The 24391-nt window shown below is 57.8% G+C and overlaps 1 gene segment (V, D, J or C); it reads right to left on the bottom strand.

Annotated features, from left to right (window-relative positions):
* Positions 1 to 18834: 18834 nt before the first annotated feature.
* The window catches only part of LOC109455567 (immunoglobulin heavy constant alpha 2), an 85718-nt gene continuing 80161 nt past the window's right edge, over positions 18835 to 24391 (bottom strand). The window contains 5 exon segments of the C gene segment in view: positions 18835 to 18953; positions 19230 to 19465; positions 21792 to 22124; positions 22311 to 22643; positions 22843 to 23148. Coding sequence covers positions 19251 to 19465; positions 21792 to 22124; positions 22311 to 22643; positions 22843 to 23041 — 1080 coding nt within the window.

Here is a 24391-nt window from a genome sequence, read left to right as displayed (position 1 = left end):
GGTGGGGCCTTTGTCCTTGTCCAGCGGGGGAGTTAGCCTGTCTTGGAGTGGCTGTGAGCTGGCCCCGAACTGAGTCCTGGCCAGGAGGCATGCTGGCCTCAGCCCCAACCTGAGCCCAAATGTGGTTGAAGCTCCTGGCAGACCCCCGAGCCTATGTCAGACTGCTCACCAGGTGTCCCCAGAGCCCACACTTGCAGCAGCTGTCGGGGCGGGGTCTGGTGACTGGGAAATGACAGAACTACCATGGCACAGGATGGCCACCAGGGGGCTCCTGAGCCTTGCTCTGTGGTCACTGCAGAAACACGACTGTGGGGGCCGTGGCCACACACCTGTGTTGCCAAATGTGCTCTGAGGGGACACCCGGGGATGACTGTCTGCTGGGACCTGCCGCAACTGAACCTGGGACAGGAATGCTGAGTGGAACCCGGGATGTCACCCTGTGGGGCAATATGGGGCATGGGCCTTGGGGAGCGTCCCCCCAAACTGCAATGATAAATACAACACACCACTGACCAGCTAGCAAAGCACCCAGGCCTCACCTCTCAGGCCGGGCTGGGCCTGGAGCCATCAGGACAGCAGACACACCTGCAATGTACACACCTGACAGCATAGGTACCCAGTGCCCCCGGGTGTGCCTGGTACCTGGTGTGACCCTCCCTGTAAGTTTGTTATAAGAACATCTGAGGCCACAGCCACTGAAAGGGCTTGGGGTGAGGAAGGAATCCAGAACTGCCCACTGTCCCAGGCAGACCCCAGACACCATGCCCCCTGCCCTCTTCCCTCTGCGCCCACATGCCCTCTCCCCATGGCCCTCTGCCCTCTGCCCCTACCAGCCCCCTCCCCATTGCCTCCTGCCCTCTCCCTCAGCCTGTCCTCCCTGCTAACCTCTGCCCCCTGCCCTCTGCCCTGGCGTGGCCCCTCCCCACCGCCCTCTGCCCCCACCTGCCCTCCCTGCTAACCTCTGCCCCCTGCCCTCTGCCCTGGCGTGGCCCCTCCCCACCGCCCTCTGCCCCCACCTGCCCTCCCTGCTAACCTCTGCCCCCTGCCCTCTGCCCTGGCGTGGCCCCTCCCCACCGCCCTCTGCCCCCACCTGCCCTCCCTACTGAATCTGCTCCCCTGCCCCCACCTGCCTCAGCCTCTGGTCTGGGAAGAGCCTCCTGTCGCTCAAGGGCATGCCATGCTGCTGATGGCCACACGGGGGCAGCAGAGCGGTGCGCATGCAGGGCGCTGATGTCCAGTTGAGAGCTGCCGGCCTGGGCATGGTGGTCCTGAGAGGGCCAGAGGGGTCCCGTCTGCACGGAGGCCAGCCCCAGGCCACCTGACCCTGGCCTTAGGCCACCTGACTCTAGCCCCAGGCTCATCTTGATCCCGTCCCCGCCAGGCTGGACTCACCACAATAGGACAGCCATCGGGGGCTGAGTTGTCTGTGTCTGGTGAGCGTGCACCCTGAGGGCAGTGTTTGGGAGACAGGACCAGGGGACCACACTTCTGGTCACTGGTCCTGTCCTGGGCACCTCTGGAGTGTGTGTGGGGGGTCCCAGTGGGGCAGGAGCTCAGTGCCTGGTCCCTGCCAAGGGGGGAGGGGACAGAGTCTGGGCCCGTGGGCCACTTGGCCTGCAGGTGGAGGGTCTGATGGTGGCAGCCAGGAGGGGGCCAGGTCCTTTGGTGACAGGGACTCACATTCCAGATTGCAGGGGCTATAGGACCCCCCACCAGAGGCTGCTTCTCAACTGTCAGATGTGCACACATGTGTGGAGCTGTGTCGTGGCACATGTGTGTTTGTGCCCGGGGCTAGGAGCGTGTCCTGAAGCCCTGGGACTTCGGGGACCCCAGTCCCTGCACCCGGAGGGCCCTCAGGTCTCCCTTTCCTTGTCCCGCCCCTTGACAGTGACAGAGCCCGTCAGCCCAATGTTTGCTGGTTTGCTGGGTCACGCCGCGTCAGCCACGTCCTGACCTGTAGGCCTCTTCGGTGGAAGGGGTCACAGTAACCTCAGGAAATGGCACACCAAGGACAAACAACCTGGGGCTTTGTTTCTACCAGCACAGCACAGCTGACACCCTGAACCACCGTCCTGGTGAAACTGCTCAAACTACTGGACTTAAAACAACTTAAAATTGTCCCCTTTTTTTTGGCAAAGTGACCTGGGAGAAAGAAAAGGTCAACCCCCCCCCCCCCAAAGGGCCCTGCAGACGGGCCCTGCAGTGCCCTGGTCACAGAGCCGCAGACCACGGGCTCGTCCTGGGCGTGGGGAGGCGATGACAGGGCAGAAGCACCCCAGGCTCAGGCTCCGTGTGTGGGGAAGTCTGCACTTCCTTCTGGGGAGAGCCACTCTAGGACGAGGGCTCCCCCTGCAAACCCTAAAAGCAATGACCATGCCTGCGGAGAGGCTGGGACAGAGGCCACGGGGGGCGGGGGAGGCAGAGGCTCCGGCGGGGGAGCCGCCCTGCTGCCTGCCCTCCTGCCCCCCAGTCTCCTCCCCTCCCCAGTCGCCCACACCTCCTCCCATCTGTCCCCTCTTCCCTCTGGGCCCCCGTTTCCCTGCCCCTCCATCTCCCTCTACCCTGTTTCCAGCCCCGCCCTGCTGCCCCTCTGTCCTCCTGTCCTGGGGTCAGAGAGCCCTCAGCTCTCAGAGTGTCATGGTGTTGAGTGTGGGGTGGACTGGAGGACTGTTCCCAAAACCCTGCTTGACACACAGCGCCCTCCCCCACGTCTAATCATGTTTCCAAGGTAACGTGTGACACGTGCAGAAGGATAGAGATGAGCTCTCTGTGCCCAGCGCCCTCTCCCTAGTGAAGACCCGCCCAGGTCTGCCAGGTTCCTGGACCCCAGGGGGCTCATCCCGCTTTCACTTCAGTAAAACATCATCACCAAAGTGCGTGTGTTTGCAACATATGTGTGGTTTTGACACTTTATGACATTCTGACAGAAAAGTGCCCCAAACCAAGATACACAACCCAAGAGCCACTGCAAACCCCGTGCACCCTCAGGCTGAGCTGCAGCAGCAGCCTGCTCGACCCCACAGCCTCCAAAGTGCAGCCTCTCAGGTGGGCACCCAGCCACACCCCGGCCCCCAGGACCCTCTGGGCCTGCCCCAAATGGCGACCCTGGGGGCAGACCTGCCCTTGTCCCCAGTGGGCTGTGGAGGCCCCTGTGAGACCACACCCTGCACACAAGGGCTCCATCACCCACACACCAAGACACCGGAGGACCAGCAAGGGTGTGGTGGTCCTGGTGAAGGGCACCCCTGGGGAGGCCCACGTCTGAGGACACAGTGCAGGGGGGTCCTGGCTAGGCAGGCAGTCCCCACCCCCAGCCTCCCAGAAGCAGGGGTCTGTGCCTGCGCCCACATCGCCAAGCAGACCCAAGCCCTCCAGGGAAGACCCTTAAATCTGAGGGAAGGGTCCTGGGAGGACCCCAGGGAGGACCCCTAGGGTATGGCCTGGGCGACAGGGGTCAGTGGGGTAGCCCCTCCTTACACACACAGTCTCCCACACAGGCTTGCACAGACACAGAGACACAATCAAACAGAGATATACACAGACACAGACACACACAGACACAATCACAGAGAGACACACAGAGAGACATAGAGACACAGAGAGACACAGACACAGAGAGACACAGACACACAGAAAGACACACAGAGATTCAGAGACACACAGAAACACAGACACAAAATCACACAGAGACACAGACACAGAGAGACACAGACACACAGAAAGGCACACAGAGATTCAGAGACACACAGAAACACAGACACAAAATCACACAGAAACACAGACACACAAAGATGCAGAGACACACAGAGAAAGAGAGACACACAGAGATGTACAGAGAGACACACACACAGAGACACAGAGAGACACACAGATACACAGAGATGCAGAGACACACACAGAGACAGAGATACAGAGAAACACAGAGACACAATAACACAGAGACACAACAACACAGAGACACAGAAGTGCACACACACAGAGACACATAGAGACACAGAAACACAGAGAGACACACAGAGATTCAGAGACACACAGACACACAGAGACACAGACACACACAGAGAGACAGAGAGACATACAGAGACACAAAAAGACACAGAAATGTAAACACGCTCAGGCATTCAGACACACTACTGGACACACACACTGACACACAGGTGTTGACACACAGATATACTCACAGACCCCACAGGCTCAAACACACATACAGGCACTTGTGGCCTGTCAGATAAACATGAAGTCACACTGGCAAACAGACAGATACACACACAGGCACACTCCCAGACACTCACATGCTCTCAAAGGCTCAGTCACCACAACTATGTGGACACCATGCACACACACACACTCAGGCACACACTGCTTCCACAGACTCACATGGAGCTGGGAGCACGCACTCCATCATGCTCACCAGTCCCACAGGCTCACTCACATGGGCTCACACAGGCTCACACAGGCTCACACAGCTCACACAGTTCACATGGGCTCACACAGGCTCACACAGCTCACACAGCTCACACAGGCTCACACAGCTCACACAGCTCACACAGTTCACATGGGCTCACACAGGCTCACACAGCTCACACAGGCTCACACAGGCTCACACAGGCTCACACAGCTCACACAGGCTCACACAGTTCACACAAGCTCACACGGCTCACACAGGCTTACACAGGCTCACACAGCTCACACAGCTCACACAGGCTCACACAGGCTCACACAGTTCACACAAGCTCACACGGCTCACACAGGCTTACACAGCCCTGGGGAGGGGGGGTCAGGGCCCAGTGAGTGGGGCCAGCTCAGCCTCTGCTGTGCATGGCCTGCTGGGTCAGGACTGCCCTTGCTCTGGCAGAAAAACCAGGTGCTGGGGCCCGACCAGGGGTGTCAGCTGTGACTGGGACATTTCCTAGGCAAGTGTCCAGGCTGGCCCCAGGGCTCAGCAGGGGTGCCGTGAGGGCAGCAGTGACCATGTCTGTACCTGCTGCCCTTGGGCTGGGCACTCAAGTTCCACATGGATCCTGCCTGGGGCACACGTCCACAGCCAGTGTGGGGAGACAGGGGCTGAGGGGCTGAGCTGGCTGTGGAGGAGGCAGGGTCTGGCCAGGCATCACCCCCAGAGCACTGGAGGTTGTGGTCAGCCTGGGTTCTAGAACTATCCCCAGGGTGACAGATGGGAGCTGAGGGAGCTGCTGGCAGAGGAGACAGACCCAGGCAGCTGGACTGTAGCCCTGGGTGCCCGGCCTCATGGGTCACCCTGGGACCTCAGAGGGCTGCCTGGGATGTGTGAGTGCGTGTCAGCATGGCTGTGTGTCCATGCCTCATGTGTGCCCTGCATGTCTTCTGTGTTGGGAGGCGAGTGCCCAGGTATCTGGGGGTTTCTGGGTGTGGGGTTATGTGTCTGGGACCCCGGCTGCAGGCTCAGCCCAACACAGATATGTTCCTTCCTGGATGTGCATCTCTGTGCCCAGCTGGGGTCCCCAAGTCCCCAGAATGAAGCCCTGCCCCCAAAGGGTTGCCTGAGGACCAGGCCTGGGGGTCTCTGGGCTGAGCAGTGTTCTCTCTTGTTCCTCAGAAGTCCCACTGGGCCCACCCAGCACCATACTATCCATGTGCCTCTGCGAGTGACAGTGTCTGTCTGAGCCTGTGTGAGCCTGTGTGAGCTGTGTGAGCTGTGTGAGCCTGTGTGAGCTGTGTGAGCCTGTGTGAGCTGTGTGAGCCTGTGTGAGCTGTGTGAGCCTGTCTGAGCCGTGTGAGCCTGTGTGAGCTGTGTGAGCTGTGTGAGCTGTGTGAGCTGTGTGAGCTGTGTGAGCCTGTGTGAGCTGTGTGAGCTGTGTGAGCCTGTCTGAGCCGTGTGAGCCAGTGTGAGCTGTGTGAGCTGTGTGAGCCCATGTGAGTGAGCCTGTGGGACTGGTGAGCATGATGGAGTGCGTGCTCCCAGCTCCATGTGAGTCTGTGGAAGCAGTGTGTGCCTGAGTGTGTGTGTGTGCATGGTGTCCACATAGTTGTGGTGACTGAGCCTTTGAGAGCATGTGAGTGTCTGGGAGTGTGCCTGCGTGTGTATCTGTCTGTTTGCCAGTGTGACTTCATGTTTATCTGACAGGCCACAAGTGCCTGTATGTGTGTTTGAGCCTGTGGGGTCTGTGAGTATATCTGTGTGTCAACACCTGTGTGTCAGTGTGTGTCCAGTAGTGTGTCTGAATGCCTGAGTGTGTTTACATTTCTGTGTCTTTTTGTGTCTCTGTATGTCTCTCTGTCTCTCTGTGTGTGTCTGTGTCTCTGTGTGTCTGTGTGTCTCTGAATCTCTGTGTGTCTCTCTGTGTTTCTGTGTCTCTATGTGTCTCTGTGTGTGTGCACTTCTGTGTCTCTGTGTTGTTGTGTCTCTGTGTTATTGTGTCTCTGTGTTTCTCTGTATCTCTGTCTCTGTGTGTGTCTCTGCATCTCTGTGTATCTGTGTGTCTCTCTGTGTCTCTCTGTGTGTGTCTCTCTGTACATCTCTGTGTGTCTCTCTTTCTCTGTGTGTCTCTGCATCTTTGTGTGTCTGTGTTTCTGTGTGATTTTGTGTCTGTGTTTCTGTGTGTCTCTGAATCTCTGTGTGCCTTTCTGTGTGTCTGTGTCTCTCTGTGTCTGTGTCTCTGTGTGATTTTGTGTCTGTGTTTCTGTGTGTCTCTGAATCTCTGTGTGTCTTTCTGTGTGTCTGTGTCTCTCTGTGTCTGTGTCTCTCTGTGTCTCTATGTCTCTCTGTGTGTCTCTCTGTGATTGTGTCTCTGTGTGATTGTGTCTGTGTATATCTCTGTTTGATTGTGTCTCTCTGTCTGTGCAAGCCTGTGTGGGAGACTGTGTGTGTAAGGAGGGGCTACCCCACTGACCCCTGTCGCCCAGGCCATACCCTAGGGGTCCTCCCTGGGGTCCTCCCAGGACCCTTCCCTCAGATTTAAGGGTCTTCCCTGGAGGGCTTGGGTCTGCTTGGCGATGTGGGCGCAGGCACAGACCCCTGCTTCTGGGAGGCTGGGGGTGGGGACTGCCTGCCTAGCCAGGACCCCCCTGCACTGTGTCCTCAGACGTGGGCCTCCCCAGGGGTGCCCTTCACCATGACCACCACACCCTTGCTGGTCCTCCGGTGTCTTGGTGTGTGGGTGATGGAGCCCTTGTGTGCAGGGTGTGGTCTCACAGGGGCCTCCACAGCCCACTGGGGACAAGGGCAGGTCTGCCCCCAGGGTCGCCATTTGGGGCAGGCCCAGAGGGTCCTGGGGGCCGGGGTGCGGCTGGGTGCCCACCTGAGAGGCTGCAGCCTGAATCTTGGAGGTGGAGTGGCTAGCTCCTATTCTGGGCACAGCATGGACAGCTTTGGTGGCAGGATGGGCTGTGAGGGACAGTGGCAGTCAGAATGAGGGGGTTGGTGGGACCTGGCTGTGGGCCAGGAGTTTTGTCTCCAGATGGCCTGCAAAGTCCACTACCCAAGGTGCCAGGGACCTTGCTCCCTCCCCACCCCAGTGTCCCCCTCCACCAGGCAGTCCTCTGGGAAGTACCCTGGGGGCCTGGTCACTGCGGGCCTGGCCACGGCACAGGCCTGGTCTCCTGGGGGTGGTGTCCAGGCCAGGGAGGAAAATGGTCAGGAGTTCTCCCAACCAGCTGGCCCCAACCCCCAACCTCAATGCAAATGTTCCCTGGGTTCTGGCTCAGCTGTTTCGGTCTCAGGGGCGTGTGGGACTTTCCATCCGAGTCGCCACCTGCCCTGCGGTTCCCATCCTCGGTGTTTTTAGACATATTTGCAAGTGTGTGTTTGTGCCTGTGTGTAGGGTGGGGGTGGGAGCCAAGGCAGCCCAAGGGCCTTGTTTTTCAGACTGGGCTTGGGGGAGGGGGCGAGCTGCATGTCAGCCTCCCCTGTGGGGGACCGTGAGGGTCCTGGGGGCCCCAGGGTGTGTGGCCCCTGCCCTGGGCAGTGTGTGGGGCCCAGGCCTGGGTCATGTCCTTGTGGGGAGGCCTGGAGGCTGGGATGCCTGTCCTAAGTGTGGTCCAGGACTCTGTCAGATGGAATCTTCCAGAACATCAGTCCTGTTGGCTGAGGGGACAGATGGAAAGTGGTGCTCAGTGATAGGCAGGGATCTGCTCCACACTCACACACCATGTGTGTGCACACACAACACACACAAACACATACGTGTGGATACACCATGGCTCCAGCACTGGCTGCCCTGGTGGCAAGAGCTGACCCTTGCCCGGCTCTGTGTCGCTGTGCAGTCCTGTCACTGTAGCCTCACAACTCTGCCCTTGGCTCTGGCTGTGGAGGCACCACTGGGCCCACCTTCTGCATGTGCCTGAGTGTGCACATGCACGTGAGCACATGAGTGTGCACAAGGCAAGTGGCGTGGACACCTCCCGTGGGTGTGTGTCACTATCACCCCCAGCACAAGAGCTCCGTCCACCCTCCAGGCCTCCTGGTCCCTGCATGCATGACCCACGGTCCCCCAGGCAGTGACAGGGCAGGCAAGGGTGGCCTATGTCCCCAGCACAGCTGGCACGGATGTCCACTCATGATGTAGCCACAATAGTGGACGATGACTGGGATGGCATCCCGTGTGGGCCTGTGTGTACATGTGTGCCTGCATGTCACACACGTGTATGCACATATCTGAGTGTGAAGGCATGTGTGTCTGTATGTCACACGGGTGTATGCACATGTCTGAGTGTGAATGCATGAGTGTGTGAATATACACACATGTGCACACATATGCACAACATGTGCATGTGTCTTGGTGCATATGGGTGCACACACATGTGCATATGTGTGCCAGACAGTCAGGCCTGTGTGGGGTTCGTAGTGGGGGTGAGGTTGCCCAGCACCTCCTTGGTCTGGGCAGAGCCCCCAAGCTCTCAGCTCCTGATGGAGGCCCCTCCCCAGGAAGGAGGGGCAGCATGGGGGGGCTGAGGAGCCCCTTGGGGTCAGGCGTGGGGTGTGGGAATGGCCTGGGCTAGGAGCCCCGGTGACACAGCACTGGGGGCAGCTTGGGCCTCAGGGTAGGTGTCTCAGACCTGGACAGAGAGAGACAGAGGCCCAGACAGACACATGGACTCAGTTCCCCTCACAGCACACCCAGGGGCTCCCACACAGCCATGTGAACACACTCACACCCACACTCACACACACACACAGGGAGACATACACACACTGAGCACCACAGCACCATACCCTGCCACACACTCACACAAACAAAAATACAGCCACATGAAACACCCAAACTCACACTCACTCCTCCACACAGACTCAGAACACACTGACACACTCAATACACATCCACAGAGGTGAACATAGACACTCACATAACCATGTTCACACCACACCACACCCTCACTCACACTCTCACTTATACACCATGCACTCACACTCACTCATTCAAACACCCTCATACACTCTCACACCCCACACTCATTTAATACACACTCTCACACTAACACACACACCTTCACACCCTCACTCTCACACACTCACTTAAACTCATTCACAATCCCTCAGTCATATAACTCTGCCACACTCTGTCACACTCACTCTCACAGTCACTCACACACTTACACTCACTCATACACTCACCCTCCCTGTCATGCACACTTACACTCACACACTCCCATTCCCACAGTCACTCACACGCACACACTCACATTCACACTCCCACAGTCACACTCACCCTACCACACACACTCACATTCACACTCCCACAGTCACACTCACCCTACCACACTCACATTCACACTCCCACAGTCACACTCACCCTACCACACTCACATTCACACTCCCACAGTAACACCCAACCACACTCACATTCACACTCCCACAGTCACACTCACCCTACCACACACACTCACATTCACACTCCCAGTCACACTCACCCTACCACACACATTCACACTCCCACAGTCACACTCACCCTACCACACACACTCACATTCACACTCCCACAGTCACACTCGCCCTACCACACACACTCACATTCACACTCCCACAGTCACACTCACCCTACCACACACACTCACATTCACACTCCCACAGTCACACTCACCCTACCACACACATTCCACACTCCCACAGTCACACTCACCCTACCACACACTCACATTCACACTCCCACAGTCACACTCACCCTACCACACACTCACATTCCACTCCCACAGTCACACTCACCCTACCACACACTCATACTCCCACAGTCACACTCACCCTACCACACACACTCACATTCACACTCCCACAGTCACTCACCCTACCACACACACATTCCACACTCCCACAGTCACACTCACCCTACCACTGGAATGTGGGGCTGGGAGGCAGGAGGGTCTGAGGACAGTGAAGGACCCTGGGAATACCATAGGACAGAAGGCTGGTGGGTGGGCCCAGAAGGGGCTGTGTGAGGAGCCAAGGGTCAGTGGGAGCCTGGCTAAGGCTCATCCCGAGGGATTGGTGAGCAGCTGGAGTGGCCAGGCTGGGTGGGGGTGGAGGAGCCGTGGGGGTGACAGGGCCAGGTGGGCAACTTGGGGGGGGGCGTTGGTTTTGCTCTGCCTGAGCCCAGATGCCTGGGGTTCACGTGGGGGCAGGGAGGGATGTTGGAGAGAGAGGCTGGGGTTCTAATTGGGAACATTGGGGCTTGGAGCTGGGGGTGCAGGTGGGAGCTTAGGGTTGACAGCCTAGGGTCCAGCTGGGGGGAGGGCATGGAGTGGGCCTTGGGGGCTGGACTGGGAAGGAGTGTGGGAGTTTTCACTCCACTGATAACAGATGCTCCAAACACTGCAAGACAGGAGACGTATCTTTGCTTGCTTCCCACCCTCATGTGTTAACGTCATATGTGAGCATGTCCTTTCAGCCCTCCCTCCTAGTTGGTCTGGAACATTCGAAGGTCCATCTGAAGATGCTTGCTGGGGAGGGCATGTGGGTGAAGGGCCTGAGTCAGGGTGTGCCGGCATGGCCCCCGGTCCTGGTGTCTCAGGCACCCCAGCCCTCAGCGTGCACCTCTCGGGGCCAGGAGGACTTGACGAGAGCCAAGCTGTCTTGTCACTGTCAGTGATGACTCACAATGTGTCACCCAGACCTACTAGAGTTCTCCCACCATCTCAGTGTCAGGACCTGGCCACCTGTGTTCCCCATACAGATCCTTTGCCCTTGGCGGTCCCATGGGACCCCTGCCCAGTCCTGTGGTCCTGGAGGTGGGTCCCCAGGTCCTCAGACCCTCTGTCCTATGAGCCCTGGCTCTCTCTAGCTCACACAGCTATGGGTGTGGCTGGCCACTGGCCATCACCGTGTAGTCGTGGCCCCTAGACTCACCAACATGGGGGATCTGAAAGGTGCTCAGATGCAGGGGGACAAGCTGGCCTGGGATACTCAAGAGTGTTGCAACATAAGGCCCACTGGCCTTGGCCATCATGTCGTGAAGGGTCACGACGGGTTAATTCCTTTCATTCCTTCCTCACATGTTAGCTGGGAACCTTCCAGAAGGAGAAGTCCCCTCATCTACAATATGGCGACCGTGGAGCACAGATCACTGTGGAACAGGCAGAGTTGCCTGGTCTTCCCTTGATTCATAAGTTTAAGACAATAAGAAACAGGTGGAACGAGACAGACAGAGGAGGGAGAGATAGAGACAGAGGGAGAGACAGATGACGGAGAGAGGGAGAGAGACAGAGACAGGGAGAGACAAAAAGAAACAGAGAAAGACAGAGAAGGAGAGACAGAGATAGATACAGATAAAGAGAGACAGATAGAGGGGAGGCTGCGAGACATACAGAGACACAGAGATAGAGAGAAAGAGACAGACAAAGAGACAGAGACAGATACAGAGACACAGAGAGAAGCAGAGAGAGACAGAAAGACAGGGACAGACGAGGGTGGCAAGAGGAGACAGGAGAATGTCAGAGGGAGGGAAGGAGCCAGAGGCTCAGATGGAGTCAGAGTGTGGCCGGGCTGGATGAGGCCAAGGGCAGGACAGGAAGGGGACAGGCTGAGGAGGGCTCAGGCACTGTGGTCACCGCATGCGCCACAGACCTCGGGACACAGTTCCTGTTCCCTGTGACCTCAGGCCAACTCTCTGGCCATGCTGAGCCTGGCTATCCACATCTGTCAAGTGGGGACCACCAGGGTCCCTAGGGTGATCCCCAGTGTACCTTCTCCTCTGCTCTGTCACTCTCTCTGGAACCCCACCAGTGACAGAGTGGGCAGCCCCGGGTCTGGGTTACAGAGATGGAAACAAGCTGAGAGCCATTTCAATTCACTAAAGCCACCATTTGCAGCGTGGTCACTGTGTCTCTGACCTAAGTGGACTCTGCCCTAGGGGAGGGGGTGGAGGGTCCCCTGGGCCAGCCTGGCTGCATTGGGGGCCTGTGGCTGGGGCTGCAGGTGGGGAGTCAGTGCTATTTCTGGAAACAGATTCAGAGGGTGAGAAACATGTTTTTCGGTGTGGAACAAACAGCCATTTGCATGTGCCCTCCAGGGCCAAGTTCGTCCCAAATGAGTCACTTGGGCAGAAACTGAGACAGCCTCTCGCACCTGCCTGGGGGAGGGCAGGGTGTGGGGCAGGAATGGGCCTGCGAGCCCTGGCTAGGGGCCCAGAGACCACGACTAGGCAGCCCCCAGCCCACCCTGGCATTGGTTTCCCTTGGCCCCGCAGCTCAGTGCTGAGCAGCCCAGGCTGCACCCCTGTGGGAGGGACCCCCGCAATGAGAACGTGGACTCAAGGGGCACTGGGGCAGAGACCAGTGGCAAGGATGTGGCCTGCCTGGGGCCCAGCCGGGCAGTGGGGGCAGCTGCAGAGAAACTTCCAGTTGCCCCCGGGGCTCATGCATACTGTGAGGGGTGGACATAAGGGACCATGAGGGTGTAGAGAGGTGGGGGTGCCTGCCAGGTTGGGGCAGGCGTTTGTGGGACGCCGACCGGGGTCGGGGCCGTTGTTGGTGGCCATGGTGTCACCGTCCAAACGGAGGGAGATGTGCTGCAGGAGGCCTGGTGCTGCCGGCTCATGAGGGTGATGGATGGAGGTGTTGGAGGCCTTGCAGACCCGAGTGCTGAGGGAGCACCGTGGGGTGAGCAGGGTGGGTGCGTGCAGGGATCCCCACGATCCACAGAGGTCCCACCACCTTTGGAACTGACTCATTCGTTATTCTGAAAAGTGGTGAATCTAGGGAAGGCCGGCACCTCTGCTCTTTCCAGAATGATCTGTGCTGTACAATCACTACATGACAATAAGGGCACTTCTCCTTCCAGAAGATTCCCAGCTAACACGTGAGGCAGGGATGAAAGGACTGAACCCATCCTGACCCTTCATAACGTGATGTCTTTCACCCCCAAGCCCCCTGCCTCTGCCTGTCCCTTCTCCACACGGCAACCAGGGGATGCGGTCAGTACAGGTTACACCCTGGCTGGGCTCGGTCACTATCTGGTCCAGTCACTCTCCTCTCTTTGTCCGCTCCATGCCCTCCACCCCCACCCAGCCTGGCCACTCCAGCTGCTCACCGATCCCTTGGGATGAGCCTTAGCCAGGCTCCCACTGACCCTTGGCTCCTCACACAGCCCCTTCTGGGCCCACCCACCAGCCTTCTGTCCTATGGTATTCCCAGGGTCCTTCACTGTCCTCAGACCCTCCTGCCTCCCAGCCCCACATTCCAGCCCTGGCAGGTCGATGGGCTTCTCCTGAGGCCCGGAGGCCTGTCCCCACCAGCACAGTAACAGTGCAAGGGCAGAGGGCCAGTGGATGTCCCAGCAACCTCAGGGGTCAGAACCCAGAGCTGTCCCCAACTCTGCACACCATCCCCGGTCTCTGACCCAGGGTTCACTCGGCCGCTCCCAGCTGCCGCTGACCTCTGCCCATGTCTTCCTGCACCATTTGTGCTTGAGGCCTTCCCCAAGCGGAGGGCATGTGCGCACCTCACAGATGGGACCCCCGAGACAAGATGGAGGACACGGTCAGCGAGGAGTGGGGCCAGCGGTCCCAGACGCCCCATAGAAATCTGCCAGGCCAGAGTGAGCCTCGCTGTGTCTCCCTGAGCCCAAAGGGTGTAGAGGGAGGAGTGTGCATGAGAGGGAGTGTGAGTGTGTGTGGTAGGGTGAGTGTGACTGTGGGAGTGTGAATGTGAGTGTGTGTGGTAGGGTGAGTGTGACTGTGGGAGTGTGAATGTGTGTGTGGTAGGGTGAGTGTGACTGTGGGAGTGTGAATGTGAGTGTGTGTGGTAGGGTGAGTGTGACTGTGGGAGTGTGAATGTGAGTGTGGTAGGGTGAGTGTGACTGTGGGAGTATGAGTGTGTGTGGTAGGGTGAGTGTGACTGTGGGAGTGTGAATGTGAGTGTGTGTGGTAGGGTGAGTGTGACTGTGGGAGTGTGAATGTGTGTGTGGTAGGGTGAGTGTGACTGTGGGAGTGTGAATGTGAGTGTGTGTGGTAGGGTGAGTGTGACTGTGGGAGTGTGAATGTGTGTGGTAGGGTGAGTGTGACTGTGGGAGTGTGAATGTGTGTGTGGTAGGGTGAGTGTGACTGTGGGAGTGTGAATGTGAGTGTGGGTGGGTGAGTGTGACTGTGGGAGTGTGAATGTGAGTGTGTGTGGTAGGGTGAGTGTGACTGTGGGAGTGTGAATGTGTGTGTGGTAGGGTGAGTGTGACTGTGGGAGTGTGAATGTGTGTGGTAGGGTGAGTGTGACTGTGGGAGTGTGAATGTGAGTGTGTGTGGTAGGGTGAGTGTGACTGTGGGAGTGTGAATGTGAGTGTGTGTGGTAGGGTGAGTGTGACTGTGGGAGTGTGAATGTGAGTGTGAGGGTGTGTGAGGATGAGCAAGAGAGTGTGAGAGGGAGCATGTGTGTAGTGTGTGTGACTGCAAGAGTGTGTGTGGGGTATGGGTGTGTGAGTTTGCATGTGCATGTGTGTCAGGGTGTGCTGACACTGGTCAGGGTGTGCTGATGTTTGTTTAATCCTGACTGATCTTGGGCTCTGTATGGCTGGATCATGGCTGATTCTGGCTGACCCTGGCAGACCCTAGTGGACCTAATTCTGACTGAACTTGTTTCAGTAAGGTCGGATCATGGCTGACCCTGGCTGACCATGGTTGACCCTGGCTGACCCTGGCTGATCCTGACTGAACTTGGTCTAATCTTGGCTGACCTTGGCCTCTGCAAGGCCTGATCATGGCTGACTGTAGTTGATTTTGAACCTGGCAGACCCTAACTCACCTGTCTAATCTTGACGGATTTGTTCTCCATAAAACCAGATCATGGTTGACCATGGCTGACTGTGGAAGACCTTGGCAGACCCTGGCTGAATTTGTCTAAACCTGACTGAAATTGTTCTGTGTAAGGCCAGATCCTGGCTGACTATGGCTGAACCTGGCTGAACTTGCTCTAACCTGACTAAACTTGGCCTCTGTAAACCTGACCATGGTTGACTGTGGTTGACTCTGGCTGACCTTTGTCTCATCATGACTGAATTTGTTCTCTCTAAGACCCTGGCTAAACTTGCTCTAATCCTAACTTATCTTGGGCTTTGTAAGGCCTGTCATGGTTGATGATGGTTGACTCTGATTGAACCTGGCAGATCGTAGCTGACATGTTCAAACCTGACTGAATTTGTTCTCTATAAGGCAAGATCATGGCTGACCATGGCTGACCGTGGCTGAATCTTTCAGATCCCGGCTGAATTTGTCTAATCCTGATTGAACTTGCCCTTTGTAAGGCCCGAACTTGGCCTCTGTAACATCTGATCATGGCGGGCTCTGGTTGACTCTGACTGAACCTGGCAGACTCTAGCTGGCCTCTCTAACCATGACTGAACTTGGCCTCTGTAAGACCTGATCATGGCTGACCTTGGTTGACCCTGGCTGAACCTGGAAGTCCCTGGCTGACCTTTGTTTAATCCGGACTGACCTTGGCCTCTGTAAGGTTTGAACCTGGCCTCTGTAAGGACTGATCATGGCTGACTTTGATTGATTTTGAACTGGCAGTCACCCCATAGAAAGCGACCAGGCCAGAGTGAGCCTCACTGTGTCTCCCTGAGCCCAAAGGGTCTAGAGGGAGGAGTGTGCATGAGAGGTAGTGTGAGTGTGAGTGTGTGTGTGAGTGTGAGTGTGGGAGTGTGAATGTGAGTGTGTGGGTGTGTGAGGATGAGTAAGAGAGTGTGAGAGGGACCATGTGTGGTTGTATGGCTGCGAGAGTGTGTGGGCTATGGGTGTGTGAGTTTGCATGTGCATGTGAGTGTGCAAATGTGAAGCTGTGTGACTGAGAATTTGTCAGAGTGAGAGTGAACGTGTGTGAATGCATGTGAGAGTGTGTGTACGTGAGTGAGTGTAGGAGCTTGAGTGTGAGAAGGTCAGGGTGTGCTGATGTTTGTTTAATCCTGACTGATCTTGGCCTCTGTATGGCTGGATCATGGCTGAACCTGGCTGACCCTGGCTGACCCTAGCTGACCCTGGCTGACCCTGGCTGACCCTAGTGGACCTAATTCTGACTGAATTTGTTCTCAGTAAGGTCGGATCATGGCTGACCCTAGCTGACCCTGGCTGACCCTGGCTGACTCTGGCTGACCCTGGCTGACTCTGGCTGACCCTGGCTGAACCTGGCTGACCCTGGCAGACCCTAGTGGACCTGTATAATTCTGACTGAACTTGTTCTCAGTAAGGTTGGATCCTGGCTGATCCTGGCTGACCCTGGCTGATCCTGACTGAACTTGGTCTAATCTTGGCTGACCTTGGCCTCTGTAAGGCCTGATCATGGCTGACTGTGGTTGATTTTGAACGTGGCAGACCCTAGCTGGTCTATCTAATCCTGACTGAACTTGTTCTCTGTAAGACCAGATCATGGTTGACCATGGCTGACCGTGGCTGACCCTGGCAGACCCTGCCTGAATTTGTCTAATCCTGACTGAACTTGTTCTCTGTAAGGCTATATCATGGCTGACCCTAGCTGAACTTGGTCTAATCCTGACTGATCTTGGCCTAAGACCTGATCGTGGCTGACTGTGGTTGTCCCTGGCTGAACCTTACAGACCCTGGCTGAACTTGGTCTAATCCTGACTGAACTTGGCCTCTGTAAGCTCTTAAATGGCTGCCCGTGGCTTGCCGTGGCTGACCATGCTGACTCTGGAAGACCTTGGTTGACTCTGGCTGATCTTGCTTTGACCCTGGCTGACCCTTGTTGACCCTTGCCTGCTAAGGGTGGTGTGGGGTTGGTCTGAGGTATTCTGGGGGCCTGGGGGTCTCACTGGTGTAGAAGGCCTCTTCTTACCTCTGGCCCATTGCCTAGGCCCCAGGCCCATCTGGCCAGGTCTCGGTTTTGGGCATGATCTGCAAACAGTAGTCTTTGGCTGGGACACCTGGGCTAGGCTGAGCTCACAATGACTCACTGCCCCAAAGGCTATTTTGGGAGTTTCAGCAGGTGATGGGGGAACAGGAGCTTTGAGAAGAAAGAGAAAAACAACAGAACACAAACACCGTTGCCTCCCCACCTGTCCCACTCCTGCACCCAACCCCTCTCCCATGGTGACCCCTGTGCCTGATGACCCTCCTGGGCAGGGATCTGACTCATGCTACCTGGGCCTGGAATGATTCTTTTTCTACTAAGTCAGCCAGGCACCTACAAACCTTTCTAAGCCCTGGAAAGGATGAAACTAGGTGGTGGGGTCATCTCTTCAAACTCCATCCAGTGTGAAGACCCAGAAGGTTAAAGGTTACCAGGAGGCTTCCTGTCCTCTATGTGGGTCACTTCCTCAGGATATGGGAGCAGGACTCAGGGTCTGAGATATAGTGATGGAGCCAGAGAACGGGCTTCAGAGGCAGAATAAATGGGCATAAGACCAGGACCTGGCAAGTGATAAGGATTCGGGCTGGGGATCAAAACAAGGCCCATTGACCAAGAACAGGACAGAGTGCTCAGAACAAGGGCTGAATGACCAGGAACAGATGTCAGGGATCAGGATAAGGCCCAGTGATCAAGACAAGTGCAGAGTGATTATGATCAGGGCCCAATTATAAGAAATAGGTTTAGGGATCAGAATAGAGCTCAGTGATCAGGACCAGACCCTGGTGATAAAGATGGGGCTCTGTGATCAGGACCAGGAAACAGTGAAAAGGACCAGGGCCCAGTGATCAAGACCAGGACCAGGAAACAGTGATCAGGAAGAGGCTCAGTGATCAGGACCAGGACTCAGTGATCAGGACCAGGGCTCAGTGATCAGGACCAGGGCCCAGTGATCAGGACCAGGACTCAGTGATCAGGACCAGGAAACAGTGACAAGGACCAGGGCCCAGTGATCAGGACCAGGACTCAGTGATCAGGACCAGGACTCAGTGATCAGGACCAGGGCTCAGTGATCAGGACCAGGACTCAGTGATCAGGACCAGGACCCAGTGATCAGGACCAGGGCCCAGTGATCAGGACCAGGGCTCAGTGATCAGGACCAGGGCTCAGTGATCAGGACCAGGACTCAGTGATCAGGACCAGGACTCAGTGATCAGGACCAGGACCCAGTGATCAGGACCAGGACCCAGTGATCAGGACCAGGACTCAGTGATCAGGACCAGGACTCAGTGATCAGGACCAGGACTCAGTGATCAGGACCAGGGCCCAGTGACCAGGTCCTGTAAGCAGTACTGGGGAGTTGGGTCCATTTTTTGCGAGGGGTCATGTTTATGCTCCCCTGTGAAGCTCTGCTCTTGCATGGACCTGTTCCTCATATATAGCTTGGTCATTTTGCTTAGGCAAGAGAATCCCATCTGCATGTCCACTGTGTACCTGCCCAGGGTCACGAGGCAGGCCTCCTTCTCCAAAGCCTTCCCCACCTCTGTGCCCATCCCACACACCACTCAGTCTGAGAACCTCTGCTTTTATGATGAGTTTATTGCACCAGCATGGCCTGTGTGGGGACGGGTGGGTGGCTTCTGAGCTGGGCTGAGCTCTGGTATCCAGCTGGGCTCCAGGGGACTCCTCCATGCTGCTCCCTGCAAACATGAGGTGGGTCAGGGGCTGGGGAGCTCCTGAGGAGGCAGGGCTGCCAGTGCCCCTTGCCCAGCCCTGGGCTGGCTCACAGGAGATCAGATTGAATCCTTCAGTGACTACACCTGGTAGGGGGACATTTGTGCTCTTGACCTCATGCCTGGCCATGTCCACAGTATATATGAAGGATGACCTCCCTGAGAGACCAGACCCCAACTGGCACATGCTTTCCTGGGAGCCAAGCACCCATGTTAGCCCACTGCTCTGCCTGCTTGCCTCACCTGTGCCTGGCTGGCTCCTGCTCAGTACTGGGGGCCCTCTTTGCTGCCAGATGGGTCCCGGATGCTTGTCACGGTCAGCGCCGTGCTGTAGAAGAGGCTGAGCAGGAAAAGCGTGAGCAGGGTGACAGTGGTGGGCCACAGGCTGGCTCCCGGGGAGTCTTCCTCCAGTTCTTCTGCCTGCAGATCCAGCACCGCCCAGGGAAGTGTCTCTAGGCACTCTGCAAGACACCAAGACCCTGCCAGGAGGGCCCCTGCGTGGGTGGAGGCCAAGCCCTGCCCTTCCCGCCCAGCACCCTCGGGGTCGGGGTTGGGACAGCAAGTCTGAGGCTGTCTCAGGGAGGATAAAGTGGCAGGGTCCCAGGGTAAGGACCGCCACCCTTGCAGCTCTTGAGATTCCCATAGGGCCTCTGTGTCTGAAGGTCTCAGAGTACCTCAGGTAGAGAGGCCTGGCAGGGCACTGTCTTTGCTGCTGCAAGGAGAGCCTAGCCTTAGGCCTCTTGGTTCCCAGCCCTAGCTGTGCCCTCAGCAAGGCCCTGCTCTGGGCTGGCCTTGGCCTGTACCCCGAGTGAGGCCAGAGAGGACCGCACAAGCCACCCTCAAGGGGCTCCAGGTCAAGACATAGATCTGGCCTGTGGTTCAGTGTTCCAGGGCCACATGGGCATGACCAGTGCCCTCTGTTGCCCTCCCGGGGAATGTAACTGATAAGCTACAAGGAACGTAGAGACCCAGGTGAAGGCCACCAGGTAGCCCTGTTGTCTTCAAGGCCCCAGGGCATGGACCTCCCCTGTTAAATGGGAATGGGACCTGCTTGTCATATGCTGACACATCCAATCATCCACCCATTTGCCCATCTATCCATCCATCCATCATCCATCCATCCATCCATCCATCATCCATCCATCCATCCATCCATCATCCATCCATCCATCCATCCATCCATCCATCCATCCATCCATCCATCATCCATCCATCATCCATCCATCATCCATCCATCCATCCATCCATCCATCCATCCATCCATCCATCCATCATCCATCCATCATTCATCCATCCATCCATCCATCCATCCATCCATCCATCCATCCATCATCCATCCATCCATCCATCCATCCATCCATCCACCCACCCACCCACCCACCTGTCTGTCTAGCCTGCCATCCACTGTAGATCTTATGGTCTATCTACCTACCTGCCTGCCGTCCATCTGTTGGTTCAGCCTTCCCTGATCTGTCCTCCCTTCCCTGTCTCCTGAGGAAGCTCCTCCTTGGGCAGGTCCAGGGTCCCTGGTGGCTGCAGCACCTTCTCCATGGCAGCACTTCTATAGTTCATACCTTGCTCTCCCTAGTGCCCTTTGGTGACTGGACCCTCCAGAAGGGAGGGGTGGCCAGGGTGGGTAGGGGTCCCCATCCCACCTTGGCCCTGGAAACAGAGGGAGGCAGGCAGAAAGCCAGGTCCCTTGGGGAGGCCCAGAAGGTGTCTGAGACAAGAGCAGGGGCCCCACTGCCCCCTTGTGGGGCCTTGGTGATGCCAGGTGTCCTCAGGTGGTCGTGGGACTGCCCTCTCCATGCTCTGTTTCCCCTGGCCTCCTCTTCTGCCAGGAACCCCACACAGGAGCTGCAGAGGTTCCTGGTGGAAGCTATTCTTCTGAATCCAGGCTCACCCCTTATCCTGTCTGTGGTTTGGCCATTCTTGGGCTCAGGAGGCAATGGGAGGCTTGAGTCTGGGGACTGGGCAGGGAGCAGGGGCTGCCTGGCAGGGTTCTGTGGAATTGATCCCTGAGCCATGCCCAGCTGGGCAACAGGGAGGCCTGAGGCCAGAAGGGGTCTGGGGCAATGGGCTGGGCCTGAGGAAAACCCACTGGGGGCTTGGGGGGAAACACACTTTGCCTTCCTGGAGCTGGGTCTGAGCTGTGATCTTCCTGCACCTGCAGGGCTCACACAGGTGTGTGTGCACATGTGAATGTGAGCATGTGGAGAACATGTGTGTGTGCACATGTGCACATAGAGCTGTATGATGCAGGGGGGGAAGGCTGTGCCCAGGTGGGTGGGCCCCTCTCATTGCGAGTCAGCGGGGCAGCCTGCACCTCTGAGTTAGGCCCACGGAGGGTGTGTGGGTGTGTGGGGCCCTGGCATCCAGCTGTCCTTCCTGCACCATCCCTCTCATGCCCTGTTCCCACACGACAGGTGCAGCCTCTTCCTTGGTCACCTGCTCCCCTCTTACCCTCCTGCTGCTTTTCTGAGACAAATGGACCACTGAGCTCAGGAGCTGCCCAGGTGGGGCCGGCCTCGCACGCCTCTGCCAGGCTCAGGTGTCCTTCCCCGCTCTACTCCAACCACCAGGCACGGCTCACTCACACTCATGCTCACACACACAAGCGCATGGGTGTGAAGGCACATCAAGGTGCCAGGCTGAGAGGGTCAACACAGGCATTGGAGGGAATCGTGGCTGCTTTGGGCAAGCACAGAGTTTATTCAAGGGCGGGGAGGGCAGGTGGGGGCGGTCAGTAGCAGGTGCCGTCCACCTCCGACAAGATCACGGACACGTTGACGTGGGTGGGTTTACCCGCCAGGCGGTCGATGGTCTTCTGGGTGAAGGCCAGGGGCAGGGTCTCGTGGCCCACCATGCAGGAGAAGTTGTCCCCATTCTTCCAGTTCTCAGCCTCCACACGCAGCACGCTGGTCACGGCAAACGTGGTGACACCTTGGCTGGCCTCAGGCAGGGGGCCCCAGGTCAGGTACTTGTCTCGGGGCAGCTCCTGGGTCCCGTGCAGCCATCGTACCAGCACGTCCTCGGGGCTGAAGCCCCGCACCAGGCACGTCAACGTCACCAGCTCGTTGAGGGCCACCTCCTCCGACGGCGGCGGCAGCAGGTGGACCTGGGGCCGGAAGGCGCTCCCTGGGGGCAGAGGGCCAGGTCAGGGATGTGGGGGGAAGAAACCTTTCATCCGCTGGGAGCTCTGTGCCTCAGTTTCCCTCTGTAAAGTGTTGGCGGGGCACCCAGGGGCTAGCGGGGAGGTCGGTTAGGAATGTACTTCCCACAGAGTGAGGGCAAGCAGTGCCTCACTGGAGGGGTCAAGCCCACCTGAAGCCTTGGTGATGGTGGCGGTTTTCGGGCCCTTAGACTCAGGGTGGGTGACAGTGCACGAGAAGGTCTCCCCGCGGTTCCACGGCTCGGCGCAGCCTGGCAGGATGCTGGACACGCTGTAGCAGCCACAGGAGTCACGCTGAGGGGTCCCCTGGATGGCGTCCTTCCCACCAGATGGCTTCCAGGTGAAGGTTGCGCCGTTGGGGTCTTTCAAGCCACTCAGTGTGCATGTGAGGTTGGCATTGGAGCCCAGCAGCAGGTCCTCGAGGGCAGGCCGGTGCAGTGACAGCTGGGGCTCGCAGTTCAGTGGTGGGCACGGCTTATTTTTACCTACGAGAGAGACCGCCACCAGTCAGCACCCTTGGCCAGCTCACCCTCCCCTCCCCTCCAGCTCCAGCCAGGGGGCTCCTCCAGGCCACATGCTGGCGGCTCGACCAGGCAGTGCACTTGTGTCTGAGGGAAACCCCAGTGGGGCACATGGCTCTACCATGGGATGTGGCTGCCCACACCTGCCCGCCCGACCTCTGACCTTGGCAGGGCACGTCCACAGCCTTGTTGAAATTGGAGTTGTGCTGCACGCGGCAGGTCTTGGTGGCACCGTCTGAGCACTGGGCAGCCGGCAGGGTCAGCTGGCTGGTCATGCTGTACAGGCCCCCATCAGCGGCCTGGACGGGGGGGAAGTTCCTGGTGGACACGGCCTCCCCGCTGTGGCTCCAGGTCACGTTCATGGGCTCCGACGGGAAGAAGCCCCGGATCAGGCATCCGATGACCACATTCCCAGCCTGGTCCGTGCTCCTGAGGCTCAGCGGGAAGAGGCTGGGGCTGGTCGGGTCGGCTGCAACACAGGGTGTGCTGTGAGACCCCCGAGACAGCCCCCTGCAGACAGGCCGAAGCCCACCTATGCTCCCTACTGGGTAAAGAGTTAGTGACTGCCCCAAGGCCACACAGCTTGTGTGCCACGGCCCCAGGGTTGGGACTGGCCGCCGAGTCCAGCGGCACTCTTAGGAACATGCTCCTTGGATGCAGGCCACTCCCAGATGGAGAGCTGTTAACATCGGTACCCCCACTGACCAGCTGAGTCTGTGGGCACAGCCATGCTCTCTCCTAGGGTTTGGGGGTCATGAGAGGTGGGCCCAGAGAGGGGGCACAGGTGAGGATAGGGACCTGGACTTGAAGCTGAGCCTGCACCAAGGGCTGGCTCGGCTGTGCTGGGGGCATGTGGGGGAGGACGGGGGCCCGAGCCTCAAACTTCCCTGGTTAGGGTCCTCAACTAGCAGAGTTCTGTCCCCATGGCCTACGAGGGTCTCAAGATCAGAGGCCCAAGTCCAAATCAGCCCTCTGAGATGTCCTGCCTGGACTAGGTGAGGCATGTGAGGCACAGGACAGGTGAGGCACAGGATATGGTCTGCCCACTGTGTATTCCCTTCAGGACCACTAGTGATGGAAGAAGCAAGTCACAGATGTACCTGAGACTGCAAGGCCTTCATGTGCCCCCAAGAAACACAGGGGGCAGTCTAGCTGGGGAACAAGGCTCTGGGGGAGATCCGTACTGAACCCACCTCCTCCCATCCACCAAAGCCACTAGCCAACTCAACTCAGCCCAGCTAAACTCAGCTAAACCCAGCTCAGCCCAGCTTGGCTCACCAAGCTCAGCCCAGGCAAGCTAAACACAGCTCAGTCAAGTTTAGTCCAGTTCAGCCCAACTCAGCCCTGTTCAGGCAAACTAAGCATAGCCTAGCCCAGCTCAGCCCAGCTCAGCCCAGTTCAGCCCAGCTCAGCCCAGTTCAGCCCAGTTCAGCTCAGCTCAGCTCAGCCCAGCTCAGCTCAGCTCAGCTCAGCCCAGTTCAGCCCAGTTCAACCCAGCTTAGCTTCACTCAGCCTAGTTCAACCTAGTTCAGCCCCATTCAGCTCAGCTCAGCTCAGCCCAGCTCAGCTCAGCTCAGCCCAGCCCAGCTCAGCTCAGCTCAGCTCAGCCCAGTTCAGCCCAGCTCAGCTCAGCCTAGTTCAACCTAGTTCAGTTCCGTTCAGTCCAGCTCAGCTCAACCCAACCTAGCCCAGCTCAGCTTAGCCCAGTTCAG

The sequence above is a fragment of the Rhinolophus sinicus genome, linkage group LG03, assembly GCF_036562045.2.
Source record: "Rhinolophus sinicus isolate RSC01 linkage group LG03, ASM3656204v1, whole genome shotgun sequence".
In the NCBI taxonomy this organism is placed as follows: Eukaryota; Metazoa; Chordata; class Mammalia; order Chiroptera; family Rhinolophidae; genus Rhinolophus; species Rhinolophus sinicus.
This window is presented reverse-complemented; position numbering and strand designations above follow the sequence as displayed.